The sequence below is a fragment of the Ambystoma mexicanum genome, chromosome 1q (genome assembly GCF_040938575.1).
Source record: "Ambystoma mexicanum isolate Mex_15411 chromosome 1q, UKY_AmexF1_1, whole genome shotgun sequence".
In the NCBI taxonomy this organism is placed as follows: Eukaryota; Metazoa; Chordata; class Amphibia; order Caudata; family Ambystomatidae; genus Ambystoma; species Ambystoma mexicanum.
The window spans coordinates 1,011,770,466-1,011,789,795 of record NC_090922.1 but is presented as its reverse complement, the minus strand read 5'-3'; the positions used below and the strand labels follow the sequence as shown (position 1 = coordinate 1,011,789,795).

At 44.0% G+C, this 19,330-nt stretch overlaps 1 protein-coding gene across 1 annotated transcript in view; it reads right to left on the bottom strand.

The window, feature by feature from the left end:
• LOC138540371 (putative ferric-chelate reductase 1) overlaps positions 1-19,330 on the bottom strand; it is a 1,004,090-nt gene that overhangs the window by 508,481 nt on the left and 476,279 nt on the right. Inside the window, exon 8 of the mRNA XM_069641679.1 lies at positions 16,088-16,229. Within this exon, the coding sequence (XP_069497780.1) occupies positions 16,088-16,229 (142 nt within the window). The remainder of the gene's footprint in view (positions 1-16,087; positions 16,230-19,330) is intronic.

The window sequence follows — 19,330 nt, the reverse complement described above, 5'->3', positions numbered from 1 at the left end:
ATGCTGCTGAGAGTATTGAGGCATTCTTTGTGTCCTAATGTTTTGAAAATAGGTTGCTCTTTCACTGACGTCAACTGTAGAACGTCTCTGAAAACAATTACATGTTTTCTTCCAAACAGTTCCTTGTAGTTGGTTTCTGAGATGAATTAAAGCCAACATGAGGTTAGACACGATGCTTACTTCATCTATTAAGAACACTTTAATTTGTTTTAGAATTCTGTGTACCTCAGTTGCAGCCTCTGCTGATAATTTGTGGTATTCTAATTTGTTTTGGTGTTCTATGGCGAGGAGTAGTAGTCGGTGTAAAGGGACACCACCTATGTTGTAAGCAACTAAACCAGTGGGGGCTGTCACTACAGCCGAAAGGTTGTTGTTTGTTAAGTTTTGTAGAAATGTGCAGATTATTTCAATTAGGAATGTTTTGCGAGAACCAGCTTTAACACTTACAAACAGAAGAAGAGGTTTATAATTTGCACAGGTACAGGTTTTACTTTCATGTTTAAAACCATGTTCAATTTCTTGAGGGACTTTCAGATAAATGGTTAGTTGTTCATCATTGTTATGAGGCGAAACAGAATACATAGTGTGGCCAGCTTGATAAGGGGTCAGACCCATAGCAGGTGCCATATCTGTCCCTCTTGCAGGTGTTCTAGACAGCTACGACTGGCAGGTACCGGTAGAAAGACAAGACTTAGCCATCTGGGCAAAGGCCACAAGTCCCAGCAGCCCCAGTAAGCCCAACAGTCAAGAAACACAAAAAGCTACAAGTCCATGCAGCCCCAGATGCCTCATCATGCTGGAGGCACAGTCTACAGGGCCTACAAACTCGCTGGGCAACACTCAGGCCAACGCCCAGGCATATGCGCAGATGCACGCGCAGCGGCCGCTTGTTCCCGCTCAGGATAGCTCTAACAAGGATGTCTACGGAGAAGCTCCCGGCTTCAAACTCATCAAAGGGGATCGCCTCGCCTGTTATTACATCTGCAGGCCCCACAAGCATAGAGATAAGTGGTGCATGGGGGACTCTGGTCCTAGTTGGGACATCAGATTACTGCTTGTCCTGATGGCCATCGGGTCTATACCATCTTCTGCGACAGAAATGTCACCATTTGAACTCATAACTGGATGAAAAATTGGGCTACCTCAGCATCTGCTCTACAGAACTCAAGAGCAGACCCTGATCAACGTGTGCATGACCCACGAGTACATTGAGAATTTACGAAGACACTTCAGCACGCTTTTGCGTACAATCAGCGGAATCTAGAAAAGTCAGCAGAGGGGATGAAAACCCACTACAACTTAAAGACCACAAGAAAGAGCACCAAGTAGGAGACAGGGTCTTCTTGTCCAATTTTCAAAGGAACCAGACCAAAGAGCAGAAATTCCTCCCCTCCTGGCACGGCGCATTTGAAATTGTAGATAAAATCTCACCTGTCACTGATCAGATCTGCATCCCTGAAGGAGAACAAACGGAAGAGAAATGGATTCACATCAATCAACAGAACCTGCGACTGATTGAAGCACCCAGTGAGGGTAGAGCTCAGGAACCATCTGACAAGTAAAGGTACAGAATGGCAACGCGGATGAAGAAATCATACATTTACAGGGAGTAGAACTACTTATATTTATTTTAAAACCATTACGAATAGTGTCATGTAAAAATCTGTTTGTGATGTATAAACTATGGTGTGTCTCTTGTTGTTTTGAGGTCAATTTTCACATCCCTACTGAGGAAAATAGTATTGTATGAAATACTTAATCTCTCCTTTATTCTTGGCAGATTAAATAACTCCTTGCCTCTACAGGCTGCAGACCAGAGCACCACTCCATCAGGGCCAGGAAAAGAGCAAACACGCTCTCAAGGAGATCCCTGGGACAAACCACAGCCACAGTGAAACAGACACCCCACTCTCTCCTGGCTCTTCTCTCTGCACAATAAATGAAAGATCCAGGAGGGCGGATTTTGGGGGGTGAATTGTACCCTGGATGCGAGAAATAAAGAGGCCAGAGTCAGTTAGGAGGACTCACCAAATTCCCAGGCCTGTACAGAGATTATGTCCAACATAAGGCCTATTTAACCAAAGTAATGAGGAGAGAAAATGGGCCTTAAAATTTCCAGATGCTAAAAGATGCGAACTGCCTTGCATGAAGGAAGCAAAACGCACGTGGGCCCAACAGGTTAATAAATCTATGGAGAGCTGCACTGACATTCTCAGAAACAGCAATGCCCAGTATCTTAAGTGAAATGCCAGAATTGCCTTTCAAGCCACCGTAGTGAAACGAAGCATTTTGCAAATAAATAAAAGCATGTCATTTCGTTTTTCCCTCCAAGACTATTAATATGTTCAGCAATACCACCCGCCTGTAGGTGGACATGGAAACACCGGCACCATCACAAGATGTTGCCGGTGTTTCCACTTTCCCATTCCCATTGAGTCCGTCCTATAGGAATCAACGGGAATGGGGATTTACCGAATTCCGCCTCTGGAATTCCCGGGTCACTGGGGTCGTAATGCACCGGTAATTCCGGGAATCACGGAGGCGGAATGGTAATACGAGTCTGACGGTAAGCTGCCAGAATTTCAGGCACGGCTACCGCCGGACTCGTAATGAGGCCCAATGTCTTCCATGGCTGGGGAATTCGTACTACCTAGGCGCTGTTAAAGATGTGGGTTCGCGCTACTGTCAGGTCCCAACCCAGCGCAGAGGTACCACAAACTCCATGTGGGTCTTAGCACCAGCAGTAATGACAACACTGGCCTCTGTGAGCCCACGGGGAAAGAGGGTTGGGGTTCCATAGGTTGGATAGGAAGGGGAAATTAGGGTCACCGGGAAGATGGTTAGGTAGAGGTTATGGATAAGTCGGGGTTAGTTGGGAAAGACATGCTCCTTGGCCCTGGTCAGACCTGGCGGGAATGACACCTCTGCCTGCAGGACTCCAGATCACCCGGTATGGAAACAACGGTGGCAGCAGGTTTACCGCCACCTTTATTTCCATACCGGGTGACTCGTAATGAGGCCCATTGTCCAGGTCTTGCAGGAACTAAAGGCTGAACTTGCGGCAACCAGAGTGGAATACACCACATTGGCTACTCAAGTGCAAGTTCTTAATGCACAGTAGAGTCCCCCCAGACAGACTCCCCCTGTTATGTCCCCAGTCCCAGTTCAGGTCCAGATTGAAGCCCCATTGCCCTTAGCCTCAACATAAAGGTATGTGGGGGATCCACAGAAGAACACAACGTTCATCACCCAATGTCAATTGCTTTTCCTCACTAAGCCCACTGTGTTTAGGTTCGACTAAGCCCGGACTATCTGCTTCATTTCCTATCTCACAGTGGATGCGGCAGCCAGGACAACCCCATTGGTCCAAAAGGACAATGCCATTTTGTATGATTGACATGGTTTCCATGAAGAGTTTTGGAAGATATTCAACTGCAAGGCAGCTTTCCTCGTACGGGACCGAGGACTACTCACTCTGTGTCAGGCAGTAAAGAGCTGGTGACATATGTCACCACCTTTAATCATTTGCTGGTAGAGGTGGATTGACCACATGAGAAGAGACTAGCTTTTATTGTATCAGGGGCTTAGAGATGATTTAAAAGGCCTACTCGCACAAGTAGACCCCCAACCGGAATCATGCACAGCAATGATAGATTTAGCTCTGCGTCTAGATAATCGGCAAAGCGAGTGATGTCAAGATGGGAGACAAAGCAGAATCCGTCAAGGATGGACTACAAAAGACCTAATAGTAGCATCAAAAGCAAAAGAAACACAGAGGGAGAACCCATGTAAATCGGGTCAGTCTGAGGCCCCATATCAAAGGAAGAAAAAGAGAAGAGGAGACATGAAACGCTGTGTCTATGTTGTTGCAAACAGGGACATTTTGTTAAGGAATGCAAAGCAAAGACAAAAGGTATCACCATAGGGGGAAACTCCAGCACTCGCCGGCGATAGGGGTGGATCTGCCGAGCACAGACCTTGCCAATGTCCCAACCCATATCTTGGCCAATGTTACTCACACGCTCAAGGCCCACATTACTGTTTGCTATGGACTCGCCAATGGGATGTACCAGTTACACTTATGTTGGATTCCGTGGCCGCCGAACATTTTGTGGATAGCAAGTATGCACAAACTCTGGACCTCCCGGTGTGCTTTAAGGACAGTGAAGAAACAGTCTGGTCAGTGGATAGCTCCCCATTAACCTCAGGGCCTATAACTCAACACACCAGAGTGGTGTTATTGGAAATAAAAGGGCATAAGGAATTTAGTTGGTTCAATGTCATCACCGCATCCAAATTTGGATTCATTCTGGGACTTACTTGGCTCACGAAACACAACCCAACAATCAGCTGGGCCCGAGGCATAGTGGAGTTCATGTCTGATCACTGTCTGAGATACTGTACTAAGGAAGGAGGATTTGCAGAGCGGACAGTGGGCCCAACTCAAGTAAGTACCAAAGCCACTCAAGAGACTGTGGTAGGGTTACCCTCCGAATACAAGGAATATCAAGATGTCTTTAACAAAGGAGCAGCGGAAACCCTGCCCCCTCATCGGTCATTCGACTGTAGGATCGATCTTTAAAACAGAGGATACACTGCCCTGTAGCTGGATCGATGTCTTAACAGAAGCAGCGAACAAGCACCTGAAAGAGTACATTGATGCCAACCTTCAGAATGGATTCATCAAATAATTCCACATAATCGGTGTCTATCACCTTTGTTTTTCATGCCCAAGAAGACCGGGGACCTTAGGACTTGCATAGACTACCGCGCAGTGAACAGTATCATGTTGAAGAATCGCTACCCACTACCACTCATCCCTGTGCTCCTAGGTTACGTACGGGGAGCCACCATTTACACTAAATTGGACTTACGGGGGCCTACGTCCTGGTGTGGGTGCGTGAAGGAGATGAATTGAAGACAGCGTTTAGGACATTTGGACTGTATGAATACCAAATCATGCCATTCGGTCTCTGCATCTACAACACACCTGCCGCCTTTCAAAACTTCTTGGACAAAGTCCTCTGTGGGTACATGGATATGTTTGCAGCAGTATATATCGATGAAATCCTGATATACGCTCAATCTACGGAGGAGCACGTCCAACACATGAAAGCCATGTTACACTGTTTACAGGAACACAATCTATACACAAAACTGGAGAAATGTGATTTTCACTGCACTACGGTGAAGTTCTTAGGATTCATCTGGTACCCAGAGTGAGTGCGCTTGGACACTCGTAAGGTTCAAATGGTCCTGGACTGGCCCTTTCGAAAGGATATCAATGAAATACAATCTGTAGAGGGATTTGCACATTTTTATAGGTGATTCATTCAGGACTTCTCCAAAAATGTTCTCACCCTCACGTGACTTTTGAAGAAGGGTGCGCCTTTTGTGTGGGACGCTGAGGCTGATGACAGTTTCAACCAATTGAAAAAAGACTTTTACTTCGGCACCACTCTTGTTACAATCTTATCCAGTGCTGCCATTCGTGGTGGAAACTGATACCTCCAGCTATGTTCTAGTTGCAATCCTGTCACAGCGGGATCAATCTGGCCATCTCCACCCGGTGGACTATCACTCCAGAAAACTGAACCCAGCTGAACAAAACTACACATTAGCAGATCGGTAACTACTCACCATCAAGGCATCTTTTGCCGAATGGAGGCATTACTTGCTCGGAGCACGGCATACAGTTAATGTGTTAACCGATCACCTTAATTTACAGTTCCTGAAATCTTCTAGAGCACTCACCCCATGTCAGTGAAGGTGGGCAATGTATTTTACGGTCTTCAATTCTGTAGTCTATACCAAGAAAACAAAAACACAGATATACTGTCCAGGTATCCTGAGGTCCCAACTTTGGAAAACATTAAAGAAACACCAAATAACATTGTACCCCAGATCAAGATCATAGTGGCACCACCAACGAGTTATTCAAGCAAGTAGGGAAGGCCAAGTCAGCACAGGAATTACTTCAATGGAAGAATCCCCACAAGAAACAGTATCTCAGAAGTGGTGTACCCTTCTATGAGGGAACTTTATGCCTAACAAACAAGTCTCTTCAAGAAGAAGCACTGGAATGGTGTCACGCTCGCCTCTGGGAGGACATCCTGGGGTCATTAAAATGCAAGAGTTGGTTCATCCTCACTATTGGTGGCCGGGTCTAAACAATGACATTCAGCTATATGTACAGTACTGCAAGGTGTGCGCTCGCAACAAAACAGATCATAGGAAACCCATGGGTCTATTATGCCCACTACCCACACCTGAACAGCCGTGCAAACCATATCAATGGATTTCATCGTGGACTTGCCATCAAACCAAGGATACCCTTCGATTCTAGTGGCAGTTGACTCGCTTTCCAAACTCGCAAATTCCATTCCTTGCAATGGTGTGCCATCAACCAGCGAGCTGGTCGACCTATTCCAGAAACATACAGTGAGTTTGCATGGTGTGCCTGACATATTGTCTCCGACCGGGGATCGCAATTCACTTCATGGTTCTGGCGCCTTTTTGCAAGCAAGTAGGAATTACCCTGCAAATGTCAATTAGTTATCATCCGGAAACGGATGGCCAAACGGAATGCCTGAATCAGTCTTTGGAACAGTACTTATGTTGTTTTACACACAACGCAGAAGGAGCCTGGCTAGACGGTGTCTGGCATGCTGAACTGGCCTACAAAATCTCCTGTCATGCGTCTACCAAGTACTCACCCTTCTATTCCACATACGGATATCATCCACGGGTGCCACCACTCATAACTTCCATCCCAGATACATTGCCATCAGTACAAGCTTGCATATAACTTAATGGTATGATATGATATGATTGGTTATTAATAACACGCTTAACACCCAGAGGTTTCTAAGTGCGGACACGGGGATCGAATTTGTATTTCTCCATGCTGTCTTGCTTCCAAGGTGAGCACATTGCCCCTGAGCTATCCTCCTGAGACTCCCAATTATGGGCCGAAGCACAGCAGATTCTGAATGCAGCCAAAACCACCTATATACGACATGCAGACAAGAAACACTGCATAAGTCGTGACTATAAAATAGGAGGAACAGCTTGGTTGTCAACCCGGCATGTGCACCTCTCAGGTTCTCAAAAACTGAAACCCAGATTTATCGGACCCTTTTGTATCTCTGAGATTGTAAACCCTGTAGCCATACGACTACAGCTTCCACCCCACATGAAGATATATCATGTATTCCATGTTTCACTTTTAAAACCAGCTGTGCAACATGTAAGCATGGTGAGACCACCACCCATCATAGTGGATGGATACCCAAAATATGATGTGCAAGCAATTCTGAACTCACGTGTGAGGGGGGGTCAGTTATATTACCTCATTGATTGCGTGGATTTTGGCCCCGAACACCGCTCCTGGGAACCGGCCTCCAATATACATGCTCCTCAGCTCTTACGTCTCTTTCATCTTAATTAACCGGGGAAACCAGGCCCTTCTCTGAGGGAGGGATGTACTGTCATGAGGCAAATTAACAAGGGGGGGTCTTGTGAGTCCCTCTGCCAGACATTATTCCTGGTTGCGAGAGACTTACCCAGAGTCTTTAGCTCACTATCTTTCACAGAGAAGAAATATCCCAAACATATCAGACTTTGTCCTGCCCTGGGGCAGTCCAGCACCGAAATGCTAGGCAATTCTCCTAGGAACAAGAGTACCAACAGCATCCCCAGACACGTGTTTCGGTCTGGTTGGACCTCATCAGTAGGGAGGAGCTGTGTCTCTCTAAGAATAGTGAGCAAGGAGTCCACATCTGGATTCCCCTAGTACCTTAGGGTGAGACCCGAAGTTACTTAAATATGCAAATTAACAAGGGGGGTCCTGGGAGTCCCTCTGCCAGACATTAGTTCTGGTTGCGAGAGACTTACCCAGAGTCTTTAGCTCACTATCTTTCACAGAGAAGAAATATCCCAAACACTCTTGTCTTTGTCCTGCCCTGGGGCAGTCCAGCACTGAAATGCTAGGCAATTCTCCACTGAACAAGAGTACCAACAGCATCCCCAGACACATGTTTCGGTCTGGTTGGACCTCATCAGTAGGGGGAGCTGTGTCTCTCTAAGAATAGTGAGCATGGGGTCCACGTCTGGATTCCCCTAGTAACTTAGGGTGAGACCTAAAGTTACTTAAATATGCAAATTAACAAAGGGAGTCCTGGGAGACCTCTGCCAGACATTAGTCCTAGTTGTGAGAGACTTACCCAGAGTCTTTAGCTCACTATCTTTCACAGAGAAGAAATATCCAAAACATATCAGTCTTTGTCCTGCCCTGGGGCAGTCCAGCACCGAAATGCTAGGCAATTCTCCTCTGAACAAGAGTATCAACAGCATCCCCAGACAGGTGCTTCAGTCTGGTTGGACCTCATCAGTAGGGAGGAGCTGTGTTTCTCTAAGAATAGTGAGCAAGGGGTAAAGAATACATAGTGTGACAGGCTTTATAAGGGGTCAGAATCATAGCAGGTGCCTTATCTGTCCCTCTTGCAGGTGTTGTAGATGTCCACGACTGGCAGGTGCAGGTAGAAACACTAGACTGAGCCCATCTGGGCAAATGCCACAAGCCCCAGCAGCCCCAGCAACCAGAAAACACAAGGAACCACAAGTCCCAGCAGCCCCAGCGACCTCATCATGCTAGAGGCACAGTCTACGGGGCATACAAACTCACTGGGTAATGTCCAGGCCAACACCCAGGTTTTACACATGCACGCGCACCGGCCGCTTGTTTGCGCTAAAGAAAGCTGCACCATGAATGTCTCCGGAGAAGCTCCCAGTTGGCAGACTCATCAAGGGGACATTGTCTCACCTGTCATTACCTCTGCAGGCCCCACAAACATACAGATAACTGCAGCATGGGGGGGAAATCAAACACTTCGCCACGTTGGCTCCACTAACACTAAGGGAAAACCAGACCCTACAGGCTTTGAGGAGAACATACTAAAACCGCATGCGGCTAGGACCGGGCAATGGGGAACAGCCACTAACATGCATGATACAGTGCAGAGGGGGGCAGCACCTATAGTGGTGCACGAGTCTTGATGTGTTAATCTAAGGGAACGGCTCATGGCACACACTGTCTCTTCTCGAATAGACCATCAGCGCTGTTTCGCACTCTTGTTCACAACTTGATGACAGCTGATCATCCAGGACAGGCTTCGACGTACGAGAACAACCAAAGCTAAATTGTTTTCCTCTTTGAATGTCATTATTGTAAAAGACATGGTTTTCATTATGCAATCAGTGACTGCTCAATGTTTGGACTCTATATGTGTGCTCAAGGTTAAGTGCGCTTACTGACTCAAGTTAGGTGTTTATGTGTTCTTGATGTAAGCCTTTGAATCAGTTAAGTCACAATTAAGCACATTGGGGCCAAGCTAAGTGAGGGCAACTGAATGTCAGACTCTCATACAGAAAGGTTCAGTGTGAGGCATTAATCTAAGCATTTTTTGGTGGGGATTTGCACACACTCTGGCTCTCTTATAAGAGACAGTGATTAGCGGCAAAGTGGAAACCATTTGGGAATCTGTTATTTCGACACCGGCTGCCATTAAATCATTTCTCTTATTAGTTTGCACAGGGCTCCCTGTATGTGGAGGAGGAGTCACACGCATTAGCTCTGAGTTGACTTCCATGTTGCAAAAACCCCTGATGTCAGAGGTTGCGGTCTGAGCTCACTTGCGAGTTTGCAGCTCAGTGACTGCTTTCCGCAAACGGGCAACATTCGGTGTACAAATCAATCTCTCCGGTTTTATATTTTGGGGCATAGCTGACTTCAGGGCGTATGAGTGCAACGTGTAAAATAAGAGGGGTTGTTTTAGACAAGAAAGCTAAAATTGAATAAATACAAAAACATGTACATAAAAATATGAATGTAAAAGAACAAATATTAAGTCCTTAGTATTCAGCTGCAGCCTGCTCTCCTGCACAACTGGTAACTGCACTCCTTGATGTGCGCGCGCACATGCGTGCGGCCTGCAGATGCTGGCGGCCGGTCTTTTTATAGGAAGTTGCTGGGAAAGGGGCAGAGCCAGCCGAGTTTGAATACAATAATTAAAAAACATGTATTTCTCCATATGTCTATAAAGGAGAGAATGAGCGAGGTCATGGGGTCCCTGGCTGATGTATCCATAAGTCTACTAGGATGGATTCCAAAATGGTCTGACAAAGAGCACTCTATAGCATTTGAAACGGGGATACCGTGCTCCGTCATGAGAAAGTTTAAGAGAGACGAATAGATGTAGATAAGAGAGAGCCAGACACATGCAGATACATCTGCCTCAGCAGGGATAGATATACCCATGAACATCTCACCCCTCATACTGGATTCCTCACACAGGTTCCCTTGACTTGGTGTCCAAAGCAACATGCAACAACCTGTGGATCAGAGTGCAGCACAGCCATCTCCCCTCTTTGAGGGTTGTCTGGATATGCCTGGTTGCGAAAATATAAGGGTTTTTGTCCAGCATACATCTCAAGAAAAGGGAGGCGCAGACAATGTCAGCATGGTAAACCGATCGAACACAGTTATATATTCATGAAAAAGGCATTGAGTCATGTAGGCTCCAAGGCATCACAATACTTTGAGAGGATTTGTGTACGCATTTTAAACATAACCTTCATTTCAACTTCACTTTTGATAAGCATTAGTTTGCAGCACTCAAGTGAATCTTCTGCATTCATTTAGGAGATGTTTTACTCGAGATAACTAAGTTTATTTACACTTTTGTGTAACCATTTCATAAAAATTAGAGAACAATATCACCATTTTAAAAATACATAATAATATCTTCACAATACAATGAACTACATTTATTTAAAACAAAAGCTAGATTGCATTATAACAGATACGGAAGAATAGGTACAAAACGTCCAACATACATAATAAACATCCATGGGACAAATCAAGCAAAATCACTCAATATCTTAGTTTATCACAATATTACTACACAAGGAAAAGTGAGGGATACATTGTAACCACAAAGTGATCTACATGAACATTTTCATATGAACATATCACTAGAGATGCCTTCATCCGGACCAAAAACTGATATAAGAATCTCTGCATAAGTAAAGATTTGTAATTAGCACCCGGGGCGGGAGGCGTAGCTCATTGTGTTGTGTAGATCGCGGCCTGAAATCTCAGGATTTCATCCCACATTCCATGGAACCCTCAGGCTGCCTTCCCTGCAACGGGCCACCATCGTCTTCCCACCCTATCCCTTAAAAAAAAAAAACTTTTCTCTGCTCCCCTCCCCATCCCGTCATACCTGATCATATCAGCTTCCTTGCTTCTCGGTTTGCGGCTGCCAAGGAACTGGAATCGGGGCTCCGTATGGAGCCCTGGCTTCCATGACCATGGTGGCCATCTTTTAACAGTATTTTCATTCAATGAATAAGAATATATATATATATATATATATATATATATATATATATATTATATCGTGGGTTTCTGCTTTGGTAACACAGTGTGCTAATAGCATTAGCACCCCATGGCTGGAACGGGTGTAATGTCCCAGTGCCCTTGTTATATGTACATCAGGCTGACGGGCCATTACCGCCCCATTCCAGCGCTTGGAACAGAGGTGCTAACGCTATATTAGCACATAGCAGGACAAAAACAACCACTTTTAAATTTGCTCTCCAGATTTTTTAAACTAACAGTGAGTATTTACTTAGTGAGATGGATTGCCAAGACGTGCACCTCCCAAATCTCAACAACCAAGAAATAGGACAGCAAATGCATGTATTCTGGCCCAATGAGAGCCTCTCATCAATTTCTAACGTCTACGAAGGAATACATCAAAGTGGGTTCTTAGTCTATGATTATACATAGTACATAGAAATGTCAGACATTTCAAATTTTCTGTGCAAACCTTATAAAGCAGATGGATTATTGTGGCTCACCTATCATGGATTTTGTCATCAGCACAGGGTTCTTGGGCCTGTGCAGTGCCCCCTTGTTTAGAAATCCTCATTATTTAAAACAAACTGATTTACTTAACAGTGGGAAGAAGACGTATGTTTCACTGCAGATTCATGGTGATTTTAAATATGCATTAGTAAATGGTTTTCATAAAGGGTGTTTGAATGAAATCCAAGCCATAGACCATCAAATCCCTCTGGCTAGTAAGTTGTGATTGATCCAAATACACAGGGTCTAAAGTTCTTGGCATTTATGCTGAAATTGAACTTTTGAGATATACATGCGCTGACTTTGAGTGACTGACTCTCCAGGTCATCTCACATTTATTGAAAGTAAAGGGGATTCAACAACAGACTTGTCTGTGCTGAGTGGTTCACACTGACAAAATGTTGAGGTCTTAAACATTTTAAGTTGCACTGAAAGCGACAGTTTGTCGGTCTACCTGGCCATTTGACCATTTTGCTGAAACATAAGGTCACAGTGAATGGCACCAGTTGCTCTTCAAACCAGGTTTTATCAAATAACACTTTCCAGTGGGACATTTTCAAATCCAATTTTATCTTTAAACAAATGCTTACATTAGCAAAGCAACGTATTTTGTCACGTCTGGCATTAACAGCATTTGGGCCAATGTAATAATCTCTTTCCTTTCGTTCTGTATTGTGGTAAAACATGTAGGGCATGGAAGGGGGTCAGTACCCCTAAAGCTGAAGCTAGAATGTTAAACTAAAAGGGAATAAATTGTCCTGCAGACACAAATGGGAAGGCTATAAGCAAGGAGCAGGAACAATGACAGTGAACAGAAAAGGATACTGTGTCTAACTAAGACAAACATGTCTGGTTCCCACTTTGGGTGGATACAGATTAGTCATGGGGTTACTCACAGAGCCAAGGGAAAATAGTCTTTTGAACAGGTTGCTAAAGCAGTGTCTCACTCTGAATGCTAATGGAAATGAGCAGCAGGAGTTGAGTTATATCTCTGGACCCGAACAAGGAAACAATACTTACAAGACTGAGGAATCCAGCAGGGATGAAACAGTGAGTGCATCCTGAAACAGGAACCAGCCCACTGTTAACAAATGTGGCACACAAGACAATACTGAATCGTGAGGAAGGAAAGATACAGAGATTAGATACAACCCAGCAGCCAATCTCTGGAAATGCTGTTTAATCGGTTGTACTGCTCAAAGAAAAAAGGCATCGTTGACTTGGAACGTTGTAGTGCAAAACTGGGTCTAATAAAGGCGCGGAATTTCCCATCACCAGATCCCTCACTACTTTACTTAGGAAAGATTGCACATTTACATGTGACAAGAAATGGCCACGCAACAGTCGGCGCCCTAATAGTAGTCAACAATGACAAGATTCAAAAGTGTTCTAAAAATGAGTTGCCAATCCGTTGTCCACAGATACAGCAGATTGACCACCTGGTAACACAGTGTACTCTGACTCAATGATCGTTCATTTCTTCCGTCCCTAGAGCAGTGATAAGTGAGCGGGAACAGTTGGGAGCGGTGTTCCACTACTTTTTTTTTCTGGTTACAATTCTTCTACGTTTTATAACTATATTCGCCATTCTATACAGAGGACCTGTCAATTCATGTCAACGTGCAAGTGTAATGTTGTAATAGGAGCCTTAGTTACTAGTCACTTAGACTATTGGAATGCTGAGGCCGTAACACTTGTTACATGTTGCACTATGCTTCCGCCTGCCATCTTCCCTGCCGAGACCACAGTTCCACTACTTTTTTTGGTACACTTCTACCACTGCACCAGAGTGGGGAAAAACACCCATCTTCTATGGTATTCGTTGTCCCAGTTCCCTATAACCACTTTGGTTAAAATGATTATCAGTGAATATCCCTAGAAGAGAGGATGCTTGCCTGACGTTTTAATTAGAGAAAGTATATGCCATGTTGTCTTCACTACGTCTGAACCATAAACAAGGGCTGGGTGGAGTCCCTGGGCACCTCTTTAGGGCTTCTGTTAACTTTTAAGTACAGCTCCCGGTTATTTGGTATAATTCTATCCATTGTTTCCATCTGTATTAATCCATATTACTTGTTTGGCCATTCTATCTGCATTTATTCACATGTATTATCTATTATATTAAAAAAAATGTGCAGCTAATATTTATCTGCATTTATTCAAATGACAACATCATTTTGTAAAGCACTCACACAGACAAACAGAGCACACATGGAACTGAGTAATTCCACATTTTGTCGGATCCATTTTTAACAGGACTGCAAATGGCTGCTGCTGCTTACCTAAGACATAGGTTGTCGGTCATTAGAAGAACTTCAAAACTATTTTTCACACAACTTGTACACGCTCCAGGATGCCAGCCTAGAATGGCACTGGTCTGCAGTGTTAGATTTACAGCATTGGTAACCAAGCAAAAAGACACGTTTACATTTTTACAAATAAATATACATGGAAATCAGTTTGATTTCCATCTGTGTTTAGGTGCAAAGTGCACTAAAAACGGCAAGCCATGCTTAAAAGCATTAAGTGAAAAAATGAAGGAGGGCGAGGCGCGCACTCCAAGCCCTGTTCAATTAAACCTGTTGCAAAAAATATATATCTGGGTTAAACCCCAAAATGGATAAGTATTCACCAGGGTTAAATCCCATCTGCTGCAAATCCCAAAGAATAACAAGTATTAACAGGGTTAGATCCCTTCTGCTGCAATTCAGTTGCTCAGTATTCACAGGGTTAGAGCCCATCAGCTGCAGTTCTGTTTTCTGTAGGTGTTCTCCTCCAAGCGCTTTCTTATCTCAAATAATCATCAGGGAGGCTGTGTTTCTTTAAAAGGTGTTACTGATTATACTCAAAGGATTCTGGTAGCTTTTTTCAGTTCAGGTGACCAGGGACCAACACCCCTCCAAAAGCATCTTTCCCACTAATAGTAATGAAGGGTATTGTAAAATATGAATTCATTCCGCTCATCAAGGAGTGCAGCTGTGAGTGCAGTTACGCAGTGGACACTGTGCTCTTGGAAGCTTCTGGACGTTTATTTGAATGTGTTATATACTGGACTTTCAAATACATTGTGGACAAGAAGCAATATCTTATTCAAAGGAAAGGAAAATAATTTTGTTTTTATTATTTGTTTTCAAACTCAGCTGGCTCTGCCCCTTTCCAGCCAACGTCCTATAAAAATAACAGGCCACGCGCATCTGTGCACGCGCCTCAAGGAATGCAGCTGTGAGTGTAGTTACACAGTGGACAGTCTGCACCTGGAAGCTTCTGGACGTTTATTTGAACGGTATGCTGGAGGGATCCATTTCTTGCTGCAAGTGCTTTTTGAAATCCTACAAGACTGCAGATCTATTTTAAACTTGAACATTTGTATTTTCCTTACCATTTGTATCAAATTGCAATGTGATATAATTGGTATCTGGTAAAATTATTCCCATATATAGGGTCACCCTACATATTGTCACCGGGAAAAGGACGTGGCAACTTTATATATGGTGGCCATGTATATGGGGCCATGGGGAGCAAGGGTTGTGGGTGTGACCCTGCACCCCTTGAAAAAAAAAAAGTTTTGGAGGTTGCAGGGGTGCCCCCCGCATGTTCAATGTGATAATGTCCTACACATCCATTTTTTGGCAACATTTTTATCAGATGCCATATTTACAGGGACATTATCACATGGCACCATATCATTTGTGATCAGAGTTAGATCTATGAATGTCATTTCAATGTACAAAAGTGTGTATGCATACATCTATGATTATCGTTAATATATTTAACGTATAATTAGACACATTCACTTGTTACTATAACATGTTGCCGATTGCAGCAGTGCACCATTAATTAGATTGCAAGTCACAAACAGAAACAAGAATGTTGGAGGTTATACAAGCTCTAGAAAGTCCATGACTCCCCAATTGTTGCATAGTATTATTCACACATCAAATGTCCAATGATTTCATCCCAAAAAATGTATAAAATCTATCTGACTGCCCAGCAATGAAATATAAAGAGACTACCCAACAACTCACTCAAAAACTAAGAACCAGGAGCTGTCCTAAGCACAATTATAACACAATTATAACTGCCATGTTATTCTATACATATGCACATACAGAATAGATTTTTACTACAGAAGAACTCAAAATGAAAATCACTCACGGCCCGCAACAGGTCCAGTGGTAAGAAATATGTAGTACAGACTGCCGGAACTTCCGTTTGGAAGTGAAATGTTGTTCCGGGATATGAAAGAGCATCTAATAACCCCATTGTTGAAGGATGTTGATGAGTTCCCTGTAGTATACTAGAACAATTGCAAATCACAGTATTACACTTTGCTCCATTGCAGAAGAACTTCTTGTGAAAATCAACATTTGAATGTTTTCTAGCAACATTTATCGCAAAACAAGGTTTCGTTTCTGTCAAGAAAATAAAGTCCAAATGGTCTAATGGATTGCTTTATAGTCCAGTGCTAATATGCTACATGTGATTTCATGACTCTTTCGATAAACTCTGGATGGCCACAAAAAGTGAGTACCCCCAAACTGCAAGCATACAGCAGCCGGCAATTTCGAAAAACTGTGTGATGTTAAAAAAAGAAAATACCTTTTTTTGTTGGGCAAATGGACAAGTCTTCATACATTTGATAAGCTGCCAACAGATTTCTGCTGCTCGCAAGGATGGTGGTAAAACTACTGCAGAGATCAATGCATATCTTCTGCCCATGTGTTGAGATACAATGGGCTAGCAGAGAAGCAAACTCTCCATTTGGGGAAATGATTTCAAGAAATGGCCTCTGTTACACCTTTTGAATAGTGGGTGCTCTTTATGTGTGGGGTAAGAGCTTCAATGGTTATATCCCTGGTTAGGTTTCTAGAAGAGGTGTTTGGAAGCTTAGAGCCATTGGGCTGAATTATCAGAGCATCAGCAGATTATGATTTAAGAAAGTAAAATTACCCAAGGCTACTGTATATGCACAGTTTTTTCCGTGACGTTTTGGATTAATTATTAGCATATTGTTTGGATGCATTTTCTTATATATTTTGATACAAGATAAAAGGTTTGTTTTAAGCCAAATACCTAATGAATAACAAACAATTGGATTTTGCGTGATGACCTTGCAGTGCTATTGGCTGGCTGGCATATAAAACCACAATCAACCCATTTAGATGTGAGCAAAACCTTACCCACTTCCACGTCTTAATTACTCTGACAATCTCCCTCCAGATTGCCTCTATTTCTGGACAAGTTCAAACCGGAATCCCTTGCCTCACTCATATCTCTTTCTCTTCCCAGGGCTCATCCATTGAGAACAAATCCAATCGCATCAACCTAGCTTTGTGCTCCCCATATGAACACTGCCAAATTTCTTGAACATTTTCACTCTCGACCCCTTCCCCCAAACCTTAGATAACTTTTTCGATCTGTCAACTCAAAAACATGCATCCCAAACTTTGCTTATGGCATACATTGTGTAACTTGCACTCCTTGCAGAATAAAACTGGCCCTCCTTGAGATCACCTTTACCTTAGATACTGTTAAAACTACCAACTTCACCCATTTTTCTCCCCTCTCTATGCCAGCCTCGTCACACATTTCACACTATAGTTCATGCCATGCTGTACCACCTTCAACCTCAAACTATATTCTTGCCTCTCACAGCAAATCCTGTTGACATTTAATTTTCCTATAAAATCACCACCATCAATTGCCTCATATATAGCCTTCTTTCCCTTTGTCTTTCTTCTAACGTCTCCCCTGTTCTGCCTACCTAATCCTGCCTCCACTCTTTCCCTACCACCTCATGTTCTGAACTGTCTCCCCTCCTCCGAACTGCCAACTCAGCATGCATTCCTGCTAACTCTTTTGCCCCCAAAACCATCAAAGACATTGAAACAACAACCTGCACAGAGCACTCATTCCTCTTGGACCTCCCCTTATCTACTGGAAAGTGTACTGAATGCTTCAGAATAGCCACAGTATTACCTACCTGCACACCCCCTATATGCCATGCTACTGCCCTGTCACTTACCAGCCTGTTTATCTTATGACCCAACACTGTTAAATCATGGAGTGTGTAGTCTTCAACAGTATTGCTAGCTACCGTGAAATTAATCATCTCGTCGCCTTCATCTACTTGGCTTCCTCAGCTACAATTCCACTGAAACTTGACACAGATGGCTCAATTACCACTCCAACTCCCAGAGTTTTTTTAATTGAAATGTGTTTCAAGGTGCTAGGGATGTAGCTCTCTCCCTCAACTAAAAGCATCAATCCCTCCTTAACCCAGGTATTCCAAGTACCCAGGTTAGTATTATTATTGCTGGTTTCTCTTTAGTGCCTAGGTTCCGTCTTCAATTTGCCTTAACTGCCTAAACTCCCTCACAGACTTCCTAGACTGACACCAGTCTGTGCAAAGTGTTCAAGTACGTATTGAATGCCTGAGGAATGGACACCATCAAGGTAAGTGCAGATGGGTGGAGCACTCCCTGGCCCATTAAAAGTCTCTGGTGGTCCAGCCTGTCTGTGCTGCAGCTCTGGCCAAAGAGGCTGGGGGGTGATGAGCAGTGTCTGGCCAAGCACTGCCATTTTTCTGGTTCCACCTGTGGTGTCCCTCCGTCCTCTAGGTTGGACTAGCTGGGGAAAGTTGCTCTGCACCTGGCAAATCCAAGTAGGTTCTCTGGTTCTTCATTTGGTGAAGCTCCCTTGCCTGGTTGGCTCTATTGCTGCTGATGGATTGCTGTTTTATATTCAGTCTTTTAGTCTTGCTGCCGCTTCTCCAGTTACTCCAGTAAAGAGAGGACGACATGACCAGTACTTTATTCTGGAATTATGGGGTGAAGCAAGTCGTTACTAAACATGTAAAGGCAGGCACTTGGGGAGGGGGCAGGACAGGTGGCCCTCACAATTGCCACCATCACCCTCTGGGGTAGGAATGGCTCTGGTTCCACCCTGGTAGGCCTGCCAGCACAGGCTTCAAGGGTTTCCTATCCCCTCACGAAAGGGTCAGGTTACTTACCTTGTCACAGTTTGCCATGGCCTATGTCCCTGACATCATCTCCTCCTCACACCACTCCTCCACCCTCATTCTCTTGGACTTATCCAATGCCTTCAAACACCCACCTCTCTTGATTACCACCTCTAATCTCGTTATACAGTGCTCTGTTCTCCCCTGAATACAATCCTGCCTGTCTCAACATTCATTTTCTATTTCCTGCGAATAGGTACAAATGATCAGCCCGAAGCCTCTGTGGTCTTCACAATCGAGAGGTCCTCTGTTCACAAGCGTATCACCTCATTCAGGTTCTCCTACCAATTGCTTATGGAGGATAACAAACTGGTTGTCTCTTTTCCATCCTTCACATTCCCTCTTCTCCTACACTCCTGACCTTTAGTCGATGATCT